This window comes from Pelophylax lessonae (genome assembly GCF_965119305.1).
Source record: "Pelophylax lessonae genome assembly, chromosome: 2".
Taxonomy (NCBI): domain Eukaryota; kingdom Metazoa; phylum Chordata; class Amphibia; order Anura; family Ranidae; genus Pelophylax; species Pelophylax lessonae.
The window spans coordinates 731,352,739-731,378,614 of NC_138769.1; the positions used below are offsets into that span (position 1 = coordinate 731,352,739).

At 44.5% G+C, this 25,876-nt stretch overlaps 1 protein-coding gene across 1 annotated transcript in view; it reads left to right on the forward strand.

The window, feature by feature from the left end:
* The window catches only part of DNHD1 (dynein heavy chain domain 1), a 199,563-nt gene that overhangs the window by 67,096 nt on the left and 106,591 nt on the right, over positions 1 to 25,876 (forward strand). Inside the window, exons 15-24 of the mRNA XM_082245505.1 lie at positions 1,876 to 2,001; positions 4,164 to 4,440; positions 9,742 to 9,869; positions 10,439 to 10,637; positions 10,719 to 10,810; positions 11,616 to 11,832; positions 15,234 to 15,359; positions 16,813 to 16,910; positions 20,390 to 23,342; positions 23,413 to 23,545. Coding sequence (XP_082101631.1) covers positions 1,876 to 2,001; positions 4,164 to 4,440; positions 9,742 to 9,869; positions 10,439 to 10,637; positions 10,719 to 10,810; positions 11,616 to 11,832; positions 15,234 to 15,359; positions 16,813 to 16,910; positions 20,390 to 23,342; positions 23,413 to 23,545 — 4,349 coding nt within the window. The remainder of the gene's footprint in view (positions 1 to 1,875; positions 2,002 to 4,163; positions 4,441 to 9,741; positions 9,870 to 10,438; positions 10,638 to 10,718; positions 10,811 to 11,615; positions 11,833 to 15,233; positions 15,360 to 16,812; positions 16,911 to 20,389; positions 23,343 to 23,412; positions 23,546 to 25,876) is intronic.

Here is a 25,876-nt window from a genome sequence, read left to right on the forward strand (position 1 = left end):
TAAAGGTACACTCTACCAGAAGAGTAGGTGCTTCTTGGGCAGTTCGCCTTCAAGCTTCTGTGGCTGAGATTTGCAGGGCAGCTACTTGGTCTTCAGTACATACGTTCACTAGATTCTATCGAGTGGATGTTAGGACCCGGGAGGATTCTGCATTTGGCCGCAGTGTGCTGCAGGCAGCTATGTAGATCTTTTTGGTCTGATTGCGGTTTTTTCATGACCCCCTTCTCCTCAAGTGTATTGCTTTGGGACATCCCAGATAGTAATTATTATGGCTGCTCTGTGTCCCGTAATGTACGATAAAGAAAATATAATTTTTCCTACAGCTTACCTGTAAAATCCTTTTCTTGGAGTACATCACGGGACACAGAGGTCCCTCCCCTCTTGTCTGGGAGGTTTATAGCTTGCTACAAAACGTAGGTACTTCCTGTAAGGGAGGGGCTATATAGAGGAGGACATCCTGTCTTTTTGGTTGCCGGTGTCCATTCACCTATAGGTGGCGTATAACCCAGATAGTAATTATTATGGCTGCTCTGTGTCCTGTGATGTACTCAAAGAAAAGGATTTTACAGGTAAGCTGTAGGAAAAATCCAATTTTTAGAGCAATACAATGTTGACAGGGTTTGGTAATGTTTACACTCTAGCCAAAACTAGAAAAAAAAGTTTGTCTAGAGTTCTATATAGTTATTTAATTTTAAAAATCCCCCCTCCATCTCAATCTAAATCTCCTGTTTTTCATGTGCGTTTCCTGTGGTTTCCTATAGACTTCTATTATGTCCCTCATTTTTGGTATGCTTTCAGAAAATGCACCAAAATGTAGGACATAGTAGAAGTTTATGAGAAGCCACAGGTAATGCACATGAAAACCGCGGGTATTCTGCACTACACCTGCGCTGCAGCCAAACTGAAGCAGATGTGCAAGCGGAATACAACATAAAAAAAGAAGTGCAGTGTCAATTATCAATAATACAGTATTTAAAACCCACATATCTTATGCATATTTATATTACTTAAAAAAAAAATTGGTGAAAGCAATACCAGGTAAAGTTAATGACAGTCATATATGAATCCATGTAATTCATGTAACTTCATGTAACTCACGAAGCCAGAGGAGTCACTGAAGAGCCCTCTCCCTGTTATTCCTCTTCTCACACACTCTGCTGTAACTTGAAAAGCGTGCCAGCCAGCAGCAGCTCCTGGGACCCGCGGCTCTCACCTCCCAGCAAGCACTTTGTATGCCGATCCTCCCATAGCAACCGATGATGTCATCGGTTGGCACAACGCGGTTGGGAGGCCCGCACAGCTTCCCGAGCACATGTGACAGCGGGAAGGGAATTTAGCCGTCCCTTCTGGCATAACCAGATGGAAATCTTTATTTTTTTTATAAGATTGCTCCAAGGAAAACTTTTTTTTATAAGATTGCTGCAAATTGGGGTCATTTTGCCGCGGCACACCTGGGGACTCTTCACGGCACACCTGTGTGCCGCGGCACACTATTTGAGAAACCCTGCCTTAGAGGAACATGAATGATTTTGTTCCCTGTTGGGCCATGCTTCATGCTTTATAAGGGTTTTTTTTGCCTTTCCCTGGATTAGCTGAGGAGGCAGGTTTTTGATGTATTTATTAATGTTTCTATTGGTTAAACTTGTGTCTTTTTTTTTTAACCTATGTAGCAAACAGTACTGTATGTCTGTTCCCTGCACCCGAGTAGCTAAAGCGGGTTAGGGTCTGCAATCACAAGATCAGTTCAAGATGATTTAATGTAAATCTGTAAAATAAATTTCTCAACTATACAAAAGTTTCTGTATAAATCTAACCTCTGGTCTCCTTGTGTACAGCACATATTAGTCTAAGAAGCCCTGAATTTTCTTCTTGTAGGTAGCGGAGTACACTCAGAAGAAGAAGGAATTGCAAGAACGGGTAGAATATGTGCAATCTCTTCGTGAGGTCATCCAAATGAATTTTCGCCAGGCAACTGCTGAGGAGCAGATCAAGAACAGGAAGGTGAGGGGTCTCAGGAGAGACATTATGGGGGTGTCCCTGGGGAAGACTTGCGTAGCGCTTACCAGAAGAGGGGCCACTGGAAATACCCCAGGTCTCCTTTACCTGTTCAGAGGCTGCCAGGCCAGGCACCAGCTTGAGAGCACACCGACAAAATTCAGGCTCAGTCTAGGGTTGTCATTTTGAAGATCTAGTGCAGTACTTTTGAACACAGGTGGGTAGAGGGATGAGGGTGAAACTTACTCCAAAACACACTAAGTTATATGAGGATAGATTCTCAAGCAAAGTCCTTCAGTAGCAGCCTTAAACTGGTGGTAAGGCCCCATTGTTTACCTGTACCTGCAGGTAAGCCTTAAAAAAAAAGCTTACCTGTAGGTACAGTAAATATCTCCTAAATGTGAACATTTTAGGAGATATTTACTATACTAGGCAATATGTGTCCATTGAGAGAGCCATGTCACCCCGTGACTTCCCCGCGCATACGTGGGAGTGACGTCATTGCGGCTCGTTATGCTATTATTTTTCAGGGGAGATTTTTTCAGGGATTTTTTTATTTTATTTTCCCATTTACTACCTCTTTAAGTATTGCTGGAGATAGAGAGGACAGCTAGCAGGCCTGAGACTCTGTAGCAGGAGTCATAGCCTTTTCTGTAACACAGGCTGCCTCCCAGGGGGAGAGGCCCCAGGAGAGAGAGATAGAGAGCTCTGAGCAGACCCTCCCAAGCATTTATCTTCTCCAGAGGCAAAGAGGAGCAATCCAACCCTGGGTTTAGGGATACACCTGGATAATACATTTCTGCTCAGCTGGATACAACTGAGTTGAAAACTATCTTTTTCCAGCCTAGGGAAGGGTGCTACACTTATATGGAAGTTTGATGCCCTGTTCACATGACAATTCTAATTGGTTTTCTTTTGGTTGGTATGATGTTGAAGCTGAATTCCAACCTCGGGAGAGCCCCTTACCTAGTAGGAAAAAGGAACTATGAGGAATCGTGGGTTGGAAAACCAAACCCCACCTGATTCTTCACAAGAACAAATGACTGGACTTTCTAAGGCACACCATAGAATGAATCATAACGACTCACATAAATTAAAAGAATTTGTTTATTAATTACAATCAATTGAAATTAATAAACAAATTCTTTTTGATCCTGTGAAGAATAAGGTGGGGTTTGGTTTTCCAACCCATGATTCCTCATAGTTCCTTTTTCCTATTTAACTTTGGATGATGGCACAAGTTGGGCAGTTCAATTTCTTTAATACCCCTTACCTAGTACTCGTTGGTTGACTTTGGCTGACCACGAGGAGAGGAGTGGAGCAAGTTGTGCCTTGCCCCTGTCAGGAGCCTTGCACCTTGAGGAGCAAGGGTAGAGCCCTGCCTTCAGGAGGTGGACTAGAGACACACCTTTAAGTGCACTTTTTTGTGTGTGTTTTCACATGCACTTTTTTATACTCTTAGGTGTTTTGTATTTGCCAAAAAAAAATCCTCCCCAGCCTAAATGTCCATGACCTGCCCCTGCCATTTATTGGATTTCGGTTCTTTCAAACATAGAGCATTTGAGCCTTAGCATCACATTTGGGGTTATCCAGGGTGGTCTGCATGCAGATATACAGCTTGCCTAGGAATGCCCACTTCTCTAGACTGACAAACTGACACTTGTCTAAAGGCTTCTGCTTGGTTTCTCTTTATGTGCAGCTGCCAAAAATACCTGATACAGGCCTGGTCACTGACCTAATTTTTCTCTACTGTAGTTAAAGCAGTGCAGCTTGGCCAGCCTGCTGATTTGACCATACTCATTATCACTGTCTCCTCCTTCAGACTAGCTTACTGTTTGATTGACAGCACCGTGCAAGGAAGTAGATCAGTGGTGGTCAACCTTCTTGATAAAGGGGCCTCAAGTGAGGGCCCTGACATTGCCAATGGTCTGCACATAATATTCAGTAAATGTAATTTTACATTTTGCACTTATCAAATAAATATAATAAAATGCTTTCAATTGTTTATTTAACAGACCAAAAGGTAACAAATAAGAGATTATGGGGAAATTAGGGGTTACATGTTCTTTAACTTTATCCTGAAAAAAAAAAAAAAACAATGTTGGGGGGGGGGTACTCAGATTTCTGCATGCCTCTATACCGAATTTGATATTATGTCTCCCCCTCAGCTGGTGGACACCTGGGATTCCTTCCAACATCACCTGAAAACCAGTGCAGAGTACCTGAGTGGTCACCTCTCCTCCATGTCTGACAGCTTAGAGCAATCCTTCCTAGCATGTTACAAAGAGGCGGAGGGCATTATCGCAGCTGCCTCATCTCCTCGATTTCTGGATCCAAAGCAGAACTCGGCACTTATATTGACCGAACTGGGAGATCTCCATCATAATCTGCGGACTGTCCTTATTCAGCTGCGAGATTTCAGCCACTCTCATCACATTTTACAAGGTGAGGCGTATATCGCTTTGAGGGGCCTCTCTGTAAATATGATGGCCTGAAGAACCCGTATCACTAACCAGATCTTTCTCTGTGTGTGTGTGTGTATATATATATATATATATATATATATATATATATTTATATCTATATGTGTGTGTGTAGTATCTCTCAAAAGTGAGTACACCCCTCACATTTTTGAAAATATTTTTTTATATCTTTTCATGTGACAACACTGAAGAAATGACACTTTTCTACAATGTAAAGTAGTGAGTGTTCAGCTTGTATAACAGTGTAAATTTGCTGTCCCCTCAAAATAATTCAACACACAGCCAATAATGTCTAAACCGCTGACAACAAAAGTGAGTACACCCCTAAGTGACACATGTCCAAATTGGGCCCAATTAACCATTTTCCCTCCCCAGTGGCATGTGACTCGTTAGTGTTACAAGGTCTCAGGTGTGAATGGGGAGCAGGTGTGTTAAATTTGGTGTTATCGCTCTCACTCTCTCATACTGGTCACTGGAAGTTCAACATGGCACCTCATGACAAAGAACTCTCTGAGGATCTGAAAAAAAGAATTGTTGCTCTAAATAAAGATGGCCTAGGCTATAAGAAGAGTGCCAAGACCCTGAAACTGAGCTGCAGCACAGTGGCCAAGACCATACAGCGGTTTAACAGGACAAGTTCTATTCAGAACAGGCCTAGCCATGGTCGACCAAAGATGTTGAGTGCACGTGCTCAGTAGTGATGGACGATCATCGGCCGCGGCGGTTCGCGAACGTCAGCCGCAAATTTTATCAAAAGTCCGCGAACCGCGAGTTCGCGGCGGGCCCCATTGACTTTAATGGGAGGCGAACTTTAAAAACCTTTAGGTCATATTTGCAGCACACCAGTTCTACAAATAATTGGCCAGTAACTGTTGTCACTGTGTGTAGCACAGTTAACACAGCAAAAGAGGCCAAATTTTTGCAGGACTAAAATACACTCTTAGAAAAGTATAATGTTAAATAACACCTACTTCAATATGTGGTTTTGGGGGGCCACTGGTCTATCACACCAGTTCTCCATATTTGATAGTCATTTCTTTTGCATGTGTGCGCTATTCTTTTTTAATATACATGTTGCTTGGTCCATAGCTGCACCGGCTTTAGATATACATGTTCAGGGTTTGCTCCCCCAATTTTTTGCTTGTTTATTATGTATTCGGTCTGACCAGACTTCTGAGGTTGAGCATCCCACCCCCCACACACACCTGTACTCTATCAGAGTCCACTATCAAGTAGATATAGGAGGAGTCCTTTGTAGTGCATTAGCACATCTTTCCCAGCAAGGAGTGTTGTCTCCAAGGGTTAGAGAGGCTGGATTCATCCCTTTTTTATGGATAGTGTAGGACCCACTGATAATGGGGTACTTTGACGCAGTGGTGGGCTTGAGCACAATATGGCCATATGGTGGGACTAAATCCCCATTTTTACTTATGGATTGTCTCCATATTTGATAGTCATTTCTTTTGCATGTGTGCGCTATTCTTTTTTAATATACATGTTGCTTGGTCCATAGCTGCACCGGCTTTAGATATACATGTTCAGGGTTTGCTCCCCCAATTTTTTGCTTGTTCAAAAAATTGGCCAGGGAGTTTGGCACTGTGTGTATCAGACTTGACACAGCAAAAGAGGCAATATTGTTGCAGGACACAAATACACTTGTAAAAGTATATTCAGATAACACCCCACTTCAATCTGTGGTATTGGGGGGGCCACAGGTTTATTACACCAGTTCTACAAATAATTGGCCAGTAACTGTTGTCACTGTGTGTAGCAGAGTTAACAGTTTTGCAGGACTAAAATACACTTTTAGAAAAGTATACTGTTAAATAACACCCCACTTCAATATGTGGTATTGGGGGGGGGGGGGCACTTGTCTATCACACCAGTTATAATACATTAACCACTTTAGAACCGCTCACAGTAATACTACTGCGGCAGAGTGGTTCGTTATCGTCCAGCGACGTAGTATTAACGTCGTTGGACACTCCCCCCTTCTGGGCGGCGCTTGCGCGCCGCCGGAGGCTCGCTCCCGCTGTTTTCATTCACAGCGGGAGTCGGGCCAGGGGAGGAGCAGCGGCGATCGCCGCTGCTCTTACCCGATCGTCGGGGATCGAGTCTGGAGATCCGCCCGCTGTGTGTAAACACAGCGGGCGGATCTCCATAGTGACAGGGAGTGACAGATCGGACTGTTCAGCATAGCTGGACATCCGATCTGTCCATGACTCACACAGTCACCTCCCCCCCTACACGTCAGTAAGCACCAGGCATACATTAACCCCTCCCTCTCCAATAAAATTAACCCCTTCCCTGCCAGTGTCATTTTTACAGTAACAGTGCATATATATAGCACTGATTACTGCAGTAATGTCACTGGTACCCCCAAAAGTGTCAAAAATGTCAGTCAAGGGTCCGATCTGTCCGCCACAATGTCGCAGTCCCGCAAAAAAAAATCGCAGATCGCCGCCATTACGCGTTAAAAAAAAAACACCAAAAATGACAGAAATCTTTCCCTTTGTTAGTAAACGCAATAACTTTTGCGCAAACCAATCAAAATACGCTTATTGCGATTTTTTTTACCAAACATATGTAGCATAAAACAAATTGGCCAAAAATTTTTAAAAAAATTGTTTTTTACATCTTTTTTGGGGGGAATTTCATATAAAAAAATGTTAAAAATATTGTTATTTTTTCAAAATAAACGCTCTTTTTTTGTTTATAGCGCAAAAAGTAAAAATCGCACAGGTGATCAAATACCACCAAAAGAAAGCTCTGTTTGTGGGAAAAAAAGGACGTAAATTTAGTTTGGGTACGGCGTCGCACGACCGCGCAATTGTCAGTTGAAGTCGCACAGCGCCGAATCGCAAAAAGTGGCCTGGACGGAAGACAGCAAAATCCTCCGGTGGTAAAGTGGTTAAAAGTGCTTTTGTCACTGTTTGTAATATTGCTGCAGCAACACTCACCACACCAGTCACAATACAAATCCACTATAATATGCTTTCTATAAAGTATATTATACCGTGGATTACACCCCTATATAGTGCACTGCACACCAATACCGAAAAAATTGCAGCCCTTTAAATGACTTTTGTGGACATTAACAGAGCGATTTGTGTCACTGCAGATCTGTCCCTAGAGCAAACTGGATACCTGTCCCTAAACTGAACAGAGACTGTACACCTATACCAAATAAATACCAGCCCTTTAAATTACTTTTGTGGACATTAACAGAGCGATTTGTGTCACTGTCTGCCGATCTCTAACTGTCCCTAATGCCGATCTCTAACTGTCCCTAAAGCACAGACTGGATACCTGTCCCTAAACTCAAAAGAGACTGTAGTAGACCTATACCGAAATACCAGCCCTGAAAAGGACTTTTGTGGATCTTAACAGAGCTATTTGTGTCTGGCAATCTCTCCCTCATGACCACAGCAGACCTTTCCCTACGCTGACAAAAAGCAGAATTTGAAATGGCCGCCTGCTCTGGTCTATTTATAAGGTAGGGGGCATGTCCATGTGCTGAAATGTTTCAATTGGCTGTCCCGTTCCACCTGACGGCTGTGTCATGGGTCAAAGTTCTCCCCAATGTAAAATAATATGGCCGCCGCGAACAACGGCATGTGTTTGCAAAATTGGCGGGTAGCGAACAAGCAAAATTTGCCGCGAACCGACTGCCGGGTGAACCGCAAGGCCATCTCTAGCGCTCAGCATCATATCCAGAGGTTGTCTTTGGGAAATAGATGTATGAGTGCAGTCAGCATTGCTGCAGAGGTTGAAGGGGTGGGGGGTAAGCCTATCAGTGCTAAGACCATACGCCGCATACTGCATCAAATTGGTCTGCATGGCTGTTGTCCCATAAGGAAGCCTCTTCTAAAGATGATGCACAATAAAGCCCACAAGCAGTTTGCTGAAGACAAGCAGACTAAGGACCTGGATTACTGGAATTATGTCCTGTGGTCTGATGAGACCAAGATAAACGTATTGGGTTCAGATGGTGTCAAGCGTGTGTGGCGGCAGCCGGGTGAAGGGTGCAAAGACAAATGTGCCTTGCTTACAGTCAAGCATGGTGGTGGGAGTGTCATGGTCTGGGGCTGCATGAGTGCTGCCTGGCACTGGGGAGCTACAGTTCATTGAGGGAATAATAATTGTCAACAAATACTGTGGCATACTGAAGCAGTGCATGATCCCCTCCCTTCGGAGACAGGGCAGTATTCCAACATGATAACGACCCCAAACACACCTCCAAGAGGACCACTGCCTTGCTAAAGAAGCTGAGGGTAAAGTAATGAACTGGCCAAGCATGTCTCCAGACCTAAACCCTATTGAGCATCTGTGGGGCATCCTCAAATGAAAGCTGGAGGAGCGCAAGGTCTCTATCATCCACCAGGACGTCATGGAGGAGTAGAAGAGGACTCCAGTTTCAACCTGTGAAGCTCTGGTGAACTCCATGCCCAAGAGTGTTAAGGCAGTGCTGGAAAATAACGGTGGCCACACATAATATTGAAACTTTGGGCCCAATTTGGAAATTTCCACTTAGGGGTGTACTCACTTTTGTTGCCAGCGGTTTATACATTAATGGCTGTGTGTTGAGTTATTTTGAGGGGACAGCAAATTTACACTGATAGACAAATTGTACACTTACTACTTTACATTGTAGCAAAGTGTAATTTCTTCAGTGTTGTCACATGAAAAGATATAATAAAATATTTACAAAAATGTGAGGGGTGTACTCACTTTTGTGAAATACCGTATATAGCATATATTTGTGAAACTAACTCTGGGTTAGTCTTCCTATAAGCACATTTCTTATTGGAGCTTCCATGCTGTGCATGTGTGAGTCTTCCTTATAGACCTCTGTGGCCTACAGGGAGACATTTGTCAGTGTACTCTTTTCTCTGCCAGATCATTTATAACACATACTACTGGAAAGTCTCCTGGGTCAATGTGTGGTCTCCTGGATCTCTGGAAAGCATGCTGGGTTATTGGATAGTCTCCTGGGCCATTGGGTGGTCTACTGGGGCATTGGATATTCTCCTTGTTTGCTGGATGGCCTTCTGGGTAATTAAATGGTCTTCAGGGTCAATGCATGGTCCCTTGGATCATTGGATGGTCTACTGGGTCAATGCATGGTCCCTTGGATCATTGGGTGGTCTACTGGGTCACTACATGATCTCTTGGATCATTAGATGTTTACTTGGTCATAGGAAATTTCATATTTAATTTGGGTTGTGTAGTAACTTTTTGAGGGCCGTTTCTGTCTCTGTAGGTAAAGCATTAGACATCTCAGCCATCAGTCATGGTGAGCAGTGTATGCAGGTGAGACAGGAATCGTGGAAGCTGCTGACAAAAAGCCAAGAGCAGATAAGAGCCTGGAAGCTCCGTCCCTTCACCAAGGTGAGGCCAACATCCTCCTAAAATACTGGAGATCCTAGAGTACCCCCTCTTCCTTCTAATATTCTAAACAGAGTATAGGGCCCACTTAATGCCTAAAACCCCCTTCTTTTTTTAAAACTCAAAGTACAGATGCTACTTATTGCCTAGATCAGTGGTCCTCAACCCTGGCCTACAGGGTCCACTAACAGGCCAGGTTTGCAAGATAACTGAAATACATCCCAGGTGATATAATTTGCTGCTCAGTGATTGCAGTACTCTAGTCTGCATCTCCCCAAGGTAATACTTAAAATCTGGCCTGTTAGTGGGCCCTGAGGACCGGAGTTGAGGACCACTGGCCTAGATGACTACCCCATCCTTTTAATACACTGAGTGCAGGGCCAGCTGCCTAGAGCACCCTCCTCCTTTTAATTCACAGGTTGCAGGACCCGCTGCTTAGTGCCCCCTCCTCCTTCTAATACACAGGATGCAGCCTAGAGCCCATCCTTCTAATACACAGAGTGCAGGGTCCACTCAATTCCTTGAGTCCTTGTGTTTTGATGTGCTCTAACTGGTTGTCTGTGTTCCTCCAGGTGAACACTGAGCAGATGAGAGAGAAGTTGTGTCGCTGGGAGCGAAGTCTCCAGGATCTGGCAGTGCCGCTGTCATCGGATGATCCCATTGTAAGCAGCGTGCAGTTGATTCTGCAGGATATTTCCCAGCACCTTCCACTGCTCCAATCTTTGCTGAGCCCGGCACTTACACCAAGCCACTGGGCGGCCATCTTCACTGGTAACCTTTTTTTAAAATTTATCTCCCAATCCTTTGTCACATGGTGCCCAATATTCACATGACCATCTTGTCGTCTTCTAGTGATGGGGTCGATGTTTCCCAGTGTGGAGGCCCTGACATTGGAGGACCTTCTGTCCCATCTGACACCCCACGGCCAGAAGGAGATTCAGAAGGTGGGAATGGCAGAGTGTGTAACCTGAGAATATCATAACCTTGTATAAAACGTGTTTCTGTATGCAGTGTGTGATTATATCTGGACACTGGGGAAGACGTGTGCTCAGTACATATGCAGATCCTGCTTAGAAGTGCTGCACAGTGGCTGCATGTTACAGGTTTAATGCACTGTAATCTCTGTATTAATCTCAGCAGGTATTGGACCAGGAGGAAATTGATTTATAGTAGGCCACTAAGGAATGAAGGGGTGAACCAAGGACTGTTAGCCTGGGGAGGATTTTTTTATTTTTTCGGAACTCCGCGGTACAGAGCGATAAGGGCGAGATAATGCTGGACATCTTTCAGCCAAAAAATGGGGTTATCTAACTTGCTGCAGCTTCTAATGCACAATTATGGGAAGCTCACAGTGTACAGTAAAATCAGAGTAAGCAATTGCAATCCAGGAGAGGAGCCTGTACAACTGTGCAAGACTAAAGAGAAAGTCGGAAAATACTTGTAAGGAGAATGTTACAATAACAACAAAGAATGGAACACAAAATACGCTCCAGTTTACCAGATCTCATATTTTAGTGTTTGTTAGGGCTGATCAAGTACTCATTGTAGATTTGACTCAGAGACAGCAACACTGTACAGAATCATGTAACAAGATGCTGCAGACTCATCAAAGAGCACATGTAAAAAAACTCCAGCCAACTCTATAAAGTTAGTACTGAAGGTAATCTGTGGATTAGTCTGATTTTAGTGCAGCTGTGTGTGTGGGTTGGTCCCTTCCATTGATGCCATGTTTGATGTTCTGTGGTGCAGGTCGTCCTTCAGGCTCAGGCTGAGTTCTCTCTGGCCATGGACCTGAAGACCATTCAGACGTTCTGGAAGGAGAAAGAATTCCGACTGGTTCGATTTCTCCTCTGCGTCCCTACACAAGACCCCTCCCCCGACCGCTCCAAGAGACCACCGAGCGGCCGATTCCGTGAGCCACAGAGTGGACTGTGTACGCGGGACAGTGGCACATACCTCCTGAGCGGTGAGATCTTCCTATACTAATAATATATGATAATATTTATTATCATTTGTATATTATATACACAGATAAGCCATAATATTATGACCACTGACAGGTAAAGTGAATAACATTGATTATCTCATTACAATGGCATCTGAAAGTGGGTAGGGAATATTAGGCAGCAAGTGAACAAGTTGTCCCTGAAGTTGATGTGTTGAATGCAGAAAAAACGGGCAGATGTAAGGGTTTGAGGGACTTTAACAAGGGCAAAATTGTAATGGATGAATGACCTGGGTCCGAGCAACTCCAAAACTGCAGCCCTTGAGGGATGTTCCCGGTCTGCAGTGGTCAGGCAGGGCTGGTGCTGGACATAGGCGTGCGCACAGGGTGTGCCGGGTGTGCCTGGGCACACCCTAATCACCTAGGGCACATTAGCATTATCGCTCTGTTTGCCAGTGAGGAGATGGGAAAGATCTCCCTCGGACCTGCTCTGCCATAAGAGAAGTGCCACACACTTCTATTTCACTTTGCCAGCAGGGAGAGTAATGTACCGGGGCCATATACATGTAGGCAAACACATGCATGTGTATTTAAACTTTGGGGGTGCACACCCTAATGCAATAGGCTGCGCACACCTATGGTGCTGGACTATTTTGTGCTGTAGGCCAGACCAGCTACTTGCAACCACCACCCCTCCTCCTTTACCTCCCCAGTCAGCAAAGTTTTATCTGTAAAGAAAAATTGGAGGTGAAAAAACCTCAGAGTAACAGAGATAGTGTGCTACGAAATGAAGCCCCTAAATGAACACAAGGCTGTGACAGGCTTACCAGTCCAACTGCAGAGAAAGAAACAAAGTGTAGTACCACCAGTGCTTCCACAAGTTGCCAAATGACCTGCCAAGCCGCCCTATAAACTCCCCATGGGAGAGAATGCACCACCCATACCGGTCCCCCATCCGGTGTGCTAAGCTTGCCTGGTCCAGGACCCACAGTTCAACCATGCATGCGCAAGATGGGCGATCGCCCATGCGCAGCAGAACCGATGACCACCGCCATATTGAAAGAGGGAATCTTGAAACTGCCCCATCCAGAGAAAGAAACAAAGTGTAGTACCACCAGTGCCTCCACAAGTTGCCAAATGACCTGCCAAGCTGCCCTATAGACTCCCCATGGGAGAGAATGCACCACCCATACCGGTCCCCCATCCGGTGTGCTACGCTTGCCTGGTCCAGGACCCACAGTTCAACCATGCATGCACAAGATGGGCGATCGCCCATGCGCAGCAGAACCGATGACCACCGCCATCTTGAAAGAGGGCAAGGCAGTGGCATACCGAGCTCCAGGCACCAGAGCCAACAGAGAAAGCAGGACAACCTGTCTGCACGACTCCAAAGACCCAGGCATCCAAAGGTAAAGATCAAACAGTAAGAACCAGCAGCCGTGGCTGCGCCCTAGGCGCCTGCATAGGTCACTTAGCAGTAGTGTCGGCCCTGTGGTCAAGACCCATCAAAAGTGGTCCAAGGAAGTAAAACTGGTATATCAAGACAGGGTCATAGGCGGCCATGGCTGATGGATGCATGTGGGGAACGAAGGCTGGCTCATGTAATCCAATCCAATATAAGAGCAACTGGAGCTCAAATTCTTAAAAAAAAAAAGGGTAATGCTGGTTCTGATAAAAAGGTGTCAGAACACACAGTGCATCTCAGTTTGTGGTATATGGGGTTATGTAGCCACAGACCAGTCAGGGTGCCCAAGTGCCTACAATAGGTGAGCATTAGAACTGGACCACTGAACAATAAAGGATAAATTGAAGAATGGTTTGAGGAACACATCAACTAGCTTGAGGTGTTGACTTGACTTTCAAATTCTCCAGATCTCAATCCAATCGAGTATCTGTGGGATATGCTGGAATAACAAATCTGATTAATGGAGGCCCCCACCTCACAACTTACAGGACTTTGAGCAACTGATACTGATGGCTTGGTGCCGATACCACAGCATACCTTCAGAGGTCTAGTGGAGTCCATGTCTCGATGGGTTATGGTGGGTGGTCATAATGTAATGGCTGATTGGTGTATATTATCAATGATAACACACCCTTCTATATCTCTATGTACTAACATCTGTGTATTACATATACAATATATTGTCAAAAGTATTGAGACACCTGCCTATACATGCACATGAACTTTAATGGCACTCCAGTCTTAGACCGTAGGGTTCAGTATTGAGTTTGCCCACCCTTTGCAGCTTTAACAGCTTCAACTCTTCTGGGAAGGCCGTCCACAAGGTTTAGGAGTGTGTCTATGGGAATGTTTGACCATTCTTCCAGTAACACATTTGTGAGGTCAGTCACTGATGTTGGATGAGAAGGCCTGGCTCCAGTCTCCACTCTAATCCATCCCAAAGGTCTTATATCAGGTTGAGGTCAGGACTCTGTACAGGCCAGCCAAGTTCCTCCACCCCAAACTCGCTCAACCATGTCTTTATGGACCTTGCTTTGTGGACTGGTCCAAATCATTTGGTGGAGGGGGGATTATGGTGGGGGGTTGTTTTTCAGGGGTTGGGCTTCACCTCTTAGTTCCAGTGAAGGGAGCTCTTAAGGTGTCAGCATACCAAGACATTTTGGACAATTTCATGCTCCCAACTTTGTGAGAACAGTTTGGGGATGGCCCCTTCCTGTTCCAACATGACTGCGCACCAGTGCACAAAGCAAGGTCCATAAAGACATGGATGAGCGAGTTTGAGGTGGAGGAATTTGACTGGCCTGCACAGAGTCCTGACCTCAACCCAATAGAACACCTTTGGGATGAATTAGAGCAAAGACTGGGAGTCAGGCCTTCTCGTCCAGCATTAGTGCCTGATCTCACTAATGCGCTTCTGAAAGAATGGTCAAACATTCCCATAGACACACTCCTAAACCATGTGGACAGCCTTCCCAGAAGAGAGTTGAAGCTGTTATAGCTGCAAAGGGTGGGCCAACTCAATATTGAACTATACAGACTAAAACTGGGATGCCATTAAAGTTCATGTGTGTGTAAAGGCAGGCGTCCCAATACTTTTGACAATACAGATTATTATTATCACTGATAATACAGCCTTCTATTTCTCTATATACTAAGATCTCCTTGTTACATACCCCCTCCCTCATTTGTACATGTTCTAAATAATATAGTGTATTATTGACTCACCAACCACAGATTTAATGATACAAGTCCCTCCGTATGTCCAGAAATCATATCCCCTCAGGCTGTACACCCCCAAACCTCCCGCCAGTTCATCCTAAATTTGTCCCTGTGGTGGTTAGATGACACCAGACTCATCCAGTGTTATCTCTGTTTATACCGATGTTGTCTAATGTCTGTTATATATACTGTACATCATGTTCATGATGGCTCTGTACCTGTATGCAATCTCTTTCAGATACCCGTTCCCTCTGTGGTCTCATTGATGACAGTCTGTTGTCTCTCCAGACGATGAGAGGATCCCCTTTCTCCACAAATATTCGTGATGACATTTCAGGGTGGATTCAGAAGCTTCAGGATTTGGGTAATTTCATATAAGACTGAAGTCTGCCATAAGTCAGCCATAGACACCAGTGAAGTTGTAGTGCTAATATCTATGGATACCTTTTTCCCGGAGCCGGGGGGCTTCGGCAGCATAATTTTTCTTAAATAGTTAGTGTATGTAGATGGTCTCAGTGTCTTATTGTAGGAGATACTATATAGAAATGGCCCATTTGTGAGCCTGCCATCTCCAGACAGAGACCTTTACACTTAATGAAAGGCAAATGTTTGAAACTGAACTTACAGTACATACAATAGAAAAACATTTAAAACACCATTTAAAGAAGTTATGTATTCTTCTAAAGCTGAAGTTTATTTTTTCCCCTGAAGCTGACCATAGAATACTTGGTCAAGGGGCTCTCCCAAAGAGGGACCCCCACCAGGGGCAGAGGAAGAAGAAACCTGAGGGCCACAAATCCTCCCCCTAGACGTCAGGGCAAGTCCGAGGACTCTCACCCTTTATCTTAGTGAGAAAACACACATAAAAGTGACAACCAGTGGGAGAAAAATAAATTAAACTAAGTAAGTGGTCATGCAATAGTGCATAGGCAGAGCCCTGAGGCCTGGAAGACAAAAATTACCCCGGACTTAGCCAAAAGGACCAGCTCTAAACTAGGGATGCACTGATCCGGCTTTTTTGGAGCCGATACCGATATCTGGCGAGGTGAAATCGCCGATACCGATACGGAACCGATCCGGAGCTACACACAAAGCAAGTGGCTGCAAAGCCGCTGCTTCATGTGTGTGGCTCCTCCTTTCATAGGCGGAGTGCATCTGCTATCACTCCGCCTGTGAGCCGGACCTAAACAGGAAGTAGCGGCTCCCATCCCATACTAGTACTGCACCTAGTAAGGGATGGCTGAGCCGTTACTCAGCAAAAACCGGATCGGCCCGTGGGACGGCTGAACTTTACCGATCTCCGATCCAGCTATTTTGTCCGGATCGGGGCCGATTTCCGATCCGAATATCGAATCTGTGCATCCCTACTCTAAACGGCTCAGTGCCAAAAAAAACTGAAAAAAGCTTTAGTGACTGTGACCATGTGCCTGTTCACACAGTGGGGTCCCACACCCAAGTGTTACTAAGAGCACCCCTAGGGTGACCACTCCCAGGGGGCACAGAGCCTGCAGACTCTCTACCTTCCCAGACCATGGCCAGACAAGGTAGATCCACTCAAATCAGTAGGAAATGGGCTCTTCTAGTTTTCCCGGGAGAATTACCAAAGCCAGTATGAAGGAATAGAACACACTTAAGTGCAGTTTTTAGTGCATGTTTCACATGCACGTTTTTTTTTTTTTTTTTGTTAATTTATGGGTTTTTTCTTTTTGAGGTTTTTGCACCACTGAGGAGATTCACAAAAAAATAAGGATGTAATTGGCAGGCCAGGTATTGATGGTTTCTTTGCTCGTCATACTGCATCTCTCTGTCTCTTTCAGCACTTGCTCTGGATCTTTGGATCTCTTTCCAGCGGCGATGGGTCTTCCTGACGAAGGTTCAGTGTGAGCTTGAGACAAAGCTTCCCAGTCTAGAGAAGGTGCGTGCCTCTTCATGTTTATCTCCTTACAGTGTCCCCCTTGCAGAAGGTTGTATACTTTTCCTGGCAATTAAAGCTGAAGTTCAATCTGCTGATTTATTGCCTTCCCTGGTTGCTTCCTCCCAAATTCATCAACATACTAACTAAATCATTAAATAAAACCTTTCTGTTTTCATTACATGCCTTATTTTATACCCAGAAATGTCATCACTGGGTTGTTAGGGTGAGTGTAAAGATGAGGTTTATTCTCCTTGTATTTTGCCTTCCCTGATTCAAATCCCCCACCCCCTTTCCCTAACAACATGCTAATGAAATTGTTAAACGAGATCTTTCTGTTTTTTTATACATACATTATCTTAGACTCTGTGACATTATCATTGGGTTTTTGTGCTTCACTATGCAATGCCGGTGTTCCGTGAAAAAACCATACCCGTAAAAAATCCATACCCTCGTCACTTCCGGTGCACCTACGTAAGCACCTACGTCATTGAACAGCTGAGGGCCTGACAAGTGCGCATGCTCGGAGGGTATGGATTTATCACGGTAGTGTGATGTAACGTTACACTTGCGGCGGTTACATTAAAACAGCTCGTCTGCAACATGAGTCATCTCCGCTCCTATCCCTGTCACTTCCCTGATCCTGAAGATGTAAGGCATGAAGATGATAATTCAGAGATGTCAGACTCACAAACTCACCCAGTATCATCACCCCTTCTCTGCTATGTGGATGTGTGTGATTACCATTTGCCATATGGATATGAGTATGTTGGGTTAGACATGAGCAGTGCAGAAATACCACTTTCTGAGAGAACCGCTCTTGGCCTGATAATGGGACTACACCATTCTCGGTGTGTGGCTGTTATTGGCCAAGACGAGAGTAGCAGAATCCAGACTTTGATGGCTCTAGGCAATGCTCTTGGCCGCCATGTTGAGGTGCTGAAATGCTGGTCTGGACCAACGCTGAAGCAACTTACTCAGCACCTCCAGGGAGCTCTGCAAAGTGGGGTCACTTCCGGTGCACCTACATAAGCACCTACGTCATTGAACAGCTGAGGGCCTGACAAGTGCGCATGCTCGGAGGGTATGGATTTATCACGGTAGTGTGTGTGACGTTACACTTGCGGCGCTTACATTAAAACAGCTCGTCTGCAACATGAGTCATCTCCGCTCCTATCCCTGTCACTTCCCTGATCTCGGCTAATAAATATAAAAGCGCATCACGGAGCCGAGATCTCCGTCATTTAGATTTCATACACACGCCGCCGCTTTTACATTTACTAGCCGAGATCAGGGAAGTGACAGGGATAGGAGCGGAGATGACTCATGTTGCAGCCCAGCTGTTTTAATGTAACCGCCGCAAGTGTAACGTTACACACACACTACCGTGAAAAATCCATACCCTCCGAGCATGCGCACTTGTCAGCTCCTCAGCTGTTCAATGACGTATCCGGGGCTGTGAGCATGCGCACTGCTACGCTGCTCAGCTGTTCCTGACAGGAAGTGACGTGGGTATGGATTTCTCACGGGGTATGGTTTCCTAACGTTACACCGGCAGATCATGGCTGGTGGGAGGGGTCAGCAGGGCACTGTGCATAGTTTCCTAAAAACATCACAGCACCCGGCCTTAGTACTCTTCTCAAAAGCCGTCAACCCTGATGTAGAGGGTGGCTCTTGAGAGGAGTTATTTAATTATGAAAATACCTTGATGGGTGGACGTCAGTCTGGAGGAGTGGCTGTTCCTAGGCAAACTGTATTTGCATGCAGACCACCCTAGGTAACGCCCGCATGAGATTCTAAGCATGCATGATTGAAAGAACTGAAATCCAATGAATGAATGGGGCAGGCCAGGGACAGTAAGACATGGGAGAAATGGGCTAGACGCTGCTGCCTGGACGTCATGCTGCTGGACATCCTCCAGACAGAAAATAGGACTCAATCTGACTTATTGCAACTTCTAAAAGGCTGAGAAGCTCACAGTGTGCAGTGAAATCAGGATAAGCCATTTCAGTACAGGAAAGGAGCCAGTACAACTGTGCAAGACTAAATGAAAGCTGGAGATCAGTTTTACATTAAATAGACAGGCCCAGTCTAGAACCTGTCAGATAACATTACTAATATATATACAGAAAGGGGGGGGGGGGGGGTTTCCAAATCTGTCCACATTGAACAGAGATGGAACCAAAGGGGATTTAAATGTGCCACTAATGCAATAATTTTTTCCAGATTCAGTCCGTATTTAAAAATTGATAAAAAAGTTTTTATTTCATATATATTAAAAACAGACAAACATACATATTTGTTACAATTTTATGCATAAACATTGTACACAAAAATAGAATGCTTAGATAACAAAGAGCCAAGAATGGGACTATACAGAATGAGCGAAAAGTTGCTGGAACTACGCGTTTCGCTGTAAAAGCTTCTTCAGGCTCCAGCTATTTCAAAGTATTCTTAATATATATAGAAAATTTATAGAACAAACAATTTATATGTTAACACATAGAATACATATATTAGTTGAAGTACATCCAAAGTCTATACTTTCATATCAATATTCTCAGATTAAAGCTCCTAAAAATTAGAAACAGATACATCTTTATTTACCTTACATATAAGTCAAATCAACAGTTATGTGCAAGTAGCTTTACCTATAGTTTATATACGATATCAGTAGATTATCAAATCATTTAATTTTAGTTCTAAAAATATGAAAGAGTTGGTTAGAGTCCTTAAATTTACCAAATAACTTTACCTCCATATAGGGTTATTGTTATTATGTAATCTCAACAAATTGTAGGCCCCTTTTAGGAAAAAAGAGGGAAAAAAGAAAGAGAAGAGAGAGAAGGGAAAGGAAGGGGAGGGGAAAGAAAGAAATAAACATAGAAATGGACAATTTGTGAAGAGAGGTTTATCAGATGACCTAAAGGGGGGGCTTATATTGGATAAGTAATCTCGAGGGAACAATCCCAAAGAGTGTACTCACCAAAAACTAATATATACTTATCAGACACACTACATATCTGACAAAAATTCATCAGTTTGGTCTGTTCAAGTAATATTTCAGTTATAGACGAGGTTTAGTAGGGTTAGCTACATTAGCTTCTTATATGTCTTGGATATTCCAACACCATCTTTCCACCATAGTTCCTGGCTCTGTTTCCACCCACCTGAAATTGGGTCTTCCCAAACTTCTGGGTGTTTTGGATGTTCCTGCCCATTTCAGCGAGGACCTGTCACAGTTATTCTGAAAAGATTCTGAGATTATCTTCTGGTAACTATTGTCTACATTGGGATGAGGTCGATATTTTGGTTTACACATCTATAGAAACCTAATTGTAACAGCGTAACAATATTATCCTGAATAGATCATGTTGTGTCCCCCAGTATATGTAAGCCTTTGTGTTTTGCTGCTCCTCTTTTCTGTCTTCTGTGTTCCTATATTGAATGTTCAACTTATCATGTCCTTTTTTTCCTCATAGTTCCTGCCCATTGACCAGACTTGCCGCTCATTCCTGGAGGTGACACGCCAAGATCCTCTGGTTTTGTCCATCCTAAATCCCAAAAGAAGGAGGGAGCACCATTTTTATGGTGAAGCTTTATATTCTGCTTTTCGTACAGGAATCAATGTCATGGAAGACATCATAATAAACATGGCGGATGTACTTTATTCATACCGCTGTGCATTTCCACGTCTCTTCTTTTTGGGTGACCAGGATTTGGTGGAAATTCTTGCAGCCTCTCCAGAACCTTCGGAACGTCTGCCCTGTGCCCTCCTATGTTTTCCCCGTCTTACTGATGTGACTTTTCAGACTCAGTCCCCCAACTTGTCTGCATTTCCCCTCTATAGCAGCCAGGCATTAACTGTGGGGGTGATCGGGAACTTCCAAGAGAAGCTGACTTTCAAATCTGCCATACAGTGGAATCCAAAGACTGTCTCATGGCTGAAAGAGATGGAGGGCCAGCTGAAGGACAGTGTCAGAGATCAGTTGGAGCTTTGTCTGTCTGAATTCAGGAAAGAAAGACTCGAGGGTACAGGACAATGGGTAGCTAGAGCAAAATCCTATCCATGGCAGTGTTTGGAAGTCACTGAGGAAGTGCTGTGGTGTGAAGATATAGAGAAGGTCCTCCTTACTGACCAGAAGTCATCTCTTAGAAACCAGCACAGATTAAAGATACAGCTCCTTACTGACAGATTGACAAACTACACCCAGGTTGTCTCTAAAGAATTCCTCTACAGGGAACAGGCTTTGTTCTCAGCCTGGATAATTTTAGCCATACGACAGAGGGATCGAACACTAAATCTGCTGAACACTGAGATACAGACTTTGAACTCTTTCTCCTGGTCCAAGCAGTTTAAGTACAGGGTTTCACAGAGAATGTGCTCTGAAGATCTAAGGCATGAAGATGATGATTCAGAGATGTCAGACTCACAAACACACCCAGTATCATCACCCCTTCTCTGCTATGTGGATGTGTGTGATTACCATTTGCCATATGGATATGAGTATGTTGGGTTAGACATGAGCAGTGCAGAAATACCACTTTCTGAGAGAACCGCTCTTGGCCTGATAATGGGACTACACCATTCTCGGTGTGTGGCTGTTATTGGCCAAGACGAGAGTAGCAGAATCCAGACTTTGATGGCTCTAGGCAATGCTCTTGGCCGCCATGTTGAGGTGCTGAAATGCTGGTTTGGACCAACGCTGAAGCAACTTACTCAGCACCTCCAGGGAGCGCTGCAAAGTGGGGCCTGGCTTGTTTTTGGTGGGGTACAAAAATTAAAGAGCAGCATCCAGACATCGCTAGGACAGCTTCTTCAGGAAATACAGTCTTCCTGCCAGGGTTTGATGGAGGAAGGACAGTTCATGGATCGACCCAAAGTGCAAGGCACTATCCAGTTAAATGGATTGACCGTAGCAGTGAATCAGGGTTATGGTTGCTTTATGACTCTTCCTGACATGAACAGTTCCTGTTCCCTCCCACAGAACCTTCGCCTCCTCCTCAGACCGGTGTCCCTCCGCTCTCCTGACCTCTGCTCCTCAGCAGAACTTGCATTTCTCGCTGCGGGGTTCCAGGGACATTTCAATCTGGCCCAGAAGATTGCAAGATTTTTTCAGCTAGCCCAGGAGTGTGGGGCTGTTTCTGTAGGCAAAGCTTTCATCCTTATGAAAACCGTAACACAGAGAGCCATCTCTATATTAAAGATAAATGTCTCTAATAGTAGCAATGAGAACTGCAGAGAAGATAGGGCATCTCAGGGAACGACTGAGGAAACTGATTACAACCCTGTAGATCCATATTTCATCAACTCCAGAAATAATACTGTGCGCATTAACCTACAGGAAGAAAAGAGCATTATGATGGCAATCTCCACATTGTCCTTTTGGTCTTGTCTTTCAGTATCTCAACACAGTCATCTTCAAAACATTCTCAAAGGTATATTCCCAATGTACATGCTGCCATTTAACGCAAGCAAGGACACTGCTCTGTGGGGTGCCATTGCTCGAAATTTGCAAGAATCTGGCCTTGAAGTCCATGCAGAACTCAGTAATAATATTGGCCAACTCTTCCAGGCATTTCAGCATAGCTCTGGAGTTCTGCTGACAGGTCCACCAGGTGGAGGAAAAACCACATGCTGGAAAGTTCTCCATCGAGCCTTGAATCTCTTGGCAGAACATGTGGATCCTCTGGAATCTGATAAAGCCCTGAACGTTCACAATGATGACAAACACCAACCAGTACACATTGTCCATCTCTTCCCCAACAGTCTGAGCCCTACGGAGTTCCTTGGTGGGGAAAGGGATGAGGAACACACCACTGGAATTTTCACCAACATTCTCCGCATGGCTGTACAAGAGTCTTCAACACAGAAGTGGGTGATACTTGATGGTTCTGCAACTCCGGGATGGATAGAGCCCATTTCCTGTCTATTTGGCCCACATCCAACACTGACTTTGGCCAGTGGACAGAGGCTTTATATCAACAATCGTATTAAACTGCTGTTTGAAATGGCCGACTTGTCAGCACTGAGTCCTGCTGTATCAACAGCATGCAGTGTCATACACTGTGGTGGACAGGAGACATGGAAGGTGATACTCAGAGCCTTCACATCCAGTTTATATGTAAAGTATAGAATCTCATGGAGCACACAGCACCTTCTCCAAAATCTAAGTGATAGTTTGATACCCAGGACCCTTTGCTTCCTGGAGCAGCAATGCACCTCTGCTTTGTACCCTCACAGTGCGCAGTCTAAGAACACAGCACGTGGTGTGCTGGAAGTCTCCTCTTTCTGCGCAATTCTCCAAGCTCTTATGGATCAGCGTCTCCTGAGGATCTCTGCTCAGACATCTGAAACTCCAGAGCTTCTTCAGGAAACTCCATGTGTCGCAAAGGTCAATGATGAGTCCCGGTTAACCACAGAAGCCCCAGTTGGTAAGCAACTTAGCTGGTAGAAGATGAGGCCTGGTGTATTGTCATAGATTTTCACTCTTTCTCTTCTCAGGCACTGCTGGAGGGCATCTCACCGACTCATCAGGCTTTTCCCATCAGGACATTATAGACAGTAGCCACCACTGTTCACAAACCTACTTCCTTTATGCTTTTATCTGGGGGTTTGGTGGACACCTCCACCCTAAGTAAGTACAGATTTCTAACTTCTGGCTGTTGTGTAGTTGCTTCCACCTACTGTGTATTTGAACAATTAGGGATGGGTAAACGGTTTGGTCGAGCATGAGTTTGGGCTGAACATTGACTGTTCGCCTGTTCGACGAACACCCAAATTATCAGGGCGTTCGACCGTTTGTACGGCATGCTGAATGACCACAATGCACTGCTCCACCGCACAGTGCATTGGAAACCCTGATTGGCTGAAGCAATGAAAGTTTTGCCCAATCAAAGCACTGTCAGAGCTATGATTGGAGAAAGTAATGATGACTCTATCCAATCATGGCTCATTGTTCTTAGTCCCATCCCACACTATAAATGTGTTCTTTCAATAGGCGCCGTTTGTAGTGTGATATTGGTGTGGAGAGAGATAGAACAGGGCTCCATTCAGTGCTACTAGAGAGTTAGTGTGCGATTCTGATTCTATTGTCAGTTTAGGATATCAGTTTAGTGTGAATTTAGTGATAGTTCACTCAGTGTGAATGTAGTGACCATTCATTTTTACTTTAGTGTCGCTTTAGTGTGAATCTAGTGATAGTTCAGTCAGTGTGAGTGTAGTGACCATTAATGTTTACTTTAGTGTCAGTTTATTTTGTCAGGGCAGGTTTACTGCTTTATAGTTCAGTGTGTTAGTTCACGTTTAACAAAGTATATTTCTGTGCGTTACTGCAAGTTTAACGCAGTATATTTCTGTGCATTACGTGGCATTTAACGCAGTAAATTTCAGTGCGTTACGTGCTGTTTAATGTAGTATATTTCTGTGCATTAGTGCACGTTTAACGCAGTATATTGCAGTACATTACATGCCGTTTAATGCAGTACATTTCAGTGCGTTAGTGCACGTTTAACACACTATATTTCTGTGCATTACTGCACGTTTATTGCAGTATATTTCAGTGTGTTACTGCACGTTTAACGCAGTATATTTCTGTGCATAACTGCATGTTTAACGCAGTATATTTCAGTGCGTTAGTGCATGTTTAACACAGTATATTTCTGTGCATTACCACACATTTAACGTAGTATATTTCAGTGCATCATGTGATGTTTAACGCAGTATGTTTCAGTGTGTTAGGTGCCGTTTAAAGCAGTATATTTCTGTGCATTAGTGCATGTTTAGGGCAGTATATTTTAGGGCGTTACTGTACATTTAACGTAAGTATATTTCTGTGCATTACTGCACGTTTAATGCAGTATATTTCAGTGCATTAAGTGCCGTTTAACACAGTATATTTCAGTGCGTTAGTGCACATTCAACACAGTATATTTTAGTGCATTACTGCACGTTTACCACAGTATATTTCTGTGCATTAGTGCACGTTTATCGCAGTATATTTCTGTGTGATAGTGCACGTTTAACGCAGTATACTTCTGTGCGTTAGTGCACACATATTGCTTCTGTGCATTAGTGCATGTTTAATGCAGTATATTTCAGTGCATTACGGTCCGTTTAACACAGTATACTTCAGTGCGTTACTGCACGTTTAACGCAGTATATTTCTGTGCGCTATGTGCCGTCTAACAGTATATTTCAGTGTGTTACATGCCGTTTAAAGCAGTATATTTCGATTACTGCTTGCAATTCGGAAGGATGCAGGACAGGGCTCAGTGCTGTAGCTTGCTGTGCCACCACATCTCCATACAGCTAGTGGTGATATTAGGGAGATTTGTCAGCTCTACCCCCTCCTCCATGTCCTCCTCTGCTGAATTGTCCTACGAACCACAAGGACTACCTAAGCGTTCAAGGGGCTATTCAATGTGACAGGCTAAAAGGTGCCATGCAGTGTTTCAGTTAGTGTGTCTAGGGGACAGGAACCACACCAGAGCAGAGATTCTTGCAGCTCTGCAGGGTCAGGCCCAGAGGTGCTTTACGCCACGCCAGCTTGAACCAGGAATGGTGGTGTGCAGTAATGGCACAAACCTCCTGTCTGCCCTCAGACTGGGAAAGTTGACATGCCTGGCACATGTCCAATTTGGTGGTGCAGGGTTTCCTAAATAGGTACCCAGGGTTGGAAGATCTGCTAAATCAGACCAGAAGAGTCTGTAGCCATTTCAAGCAGTCATACATAGCCAGTGCTCGGTTGGCTGAAATTCAGCGGAAAATCCACCTGCCCGTAAACCGCCTGATTTATGACATGCCCACCAGGTGGAACTCAACTTTGGCAATGCTTCAGCGGCTGCACATGGTACAATGACATTAGTATGGCACAATGACAGGCTTGGCTTTTTTCTCCATGCCACTGGCTGCTGAGAAAGGATGCATGCACTGTACTGTCACCATTTGAGCAGGCCACAAGGATGGT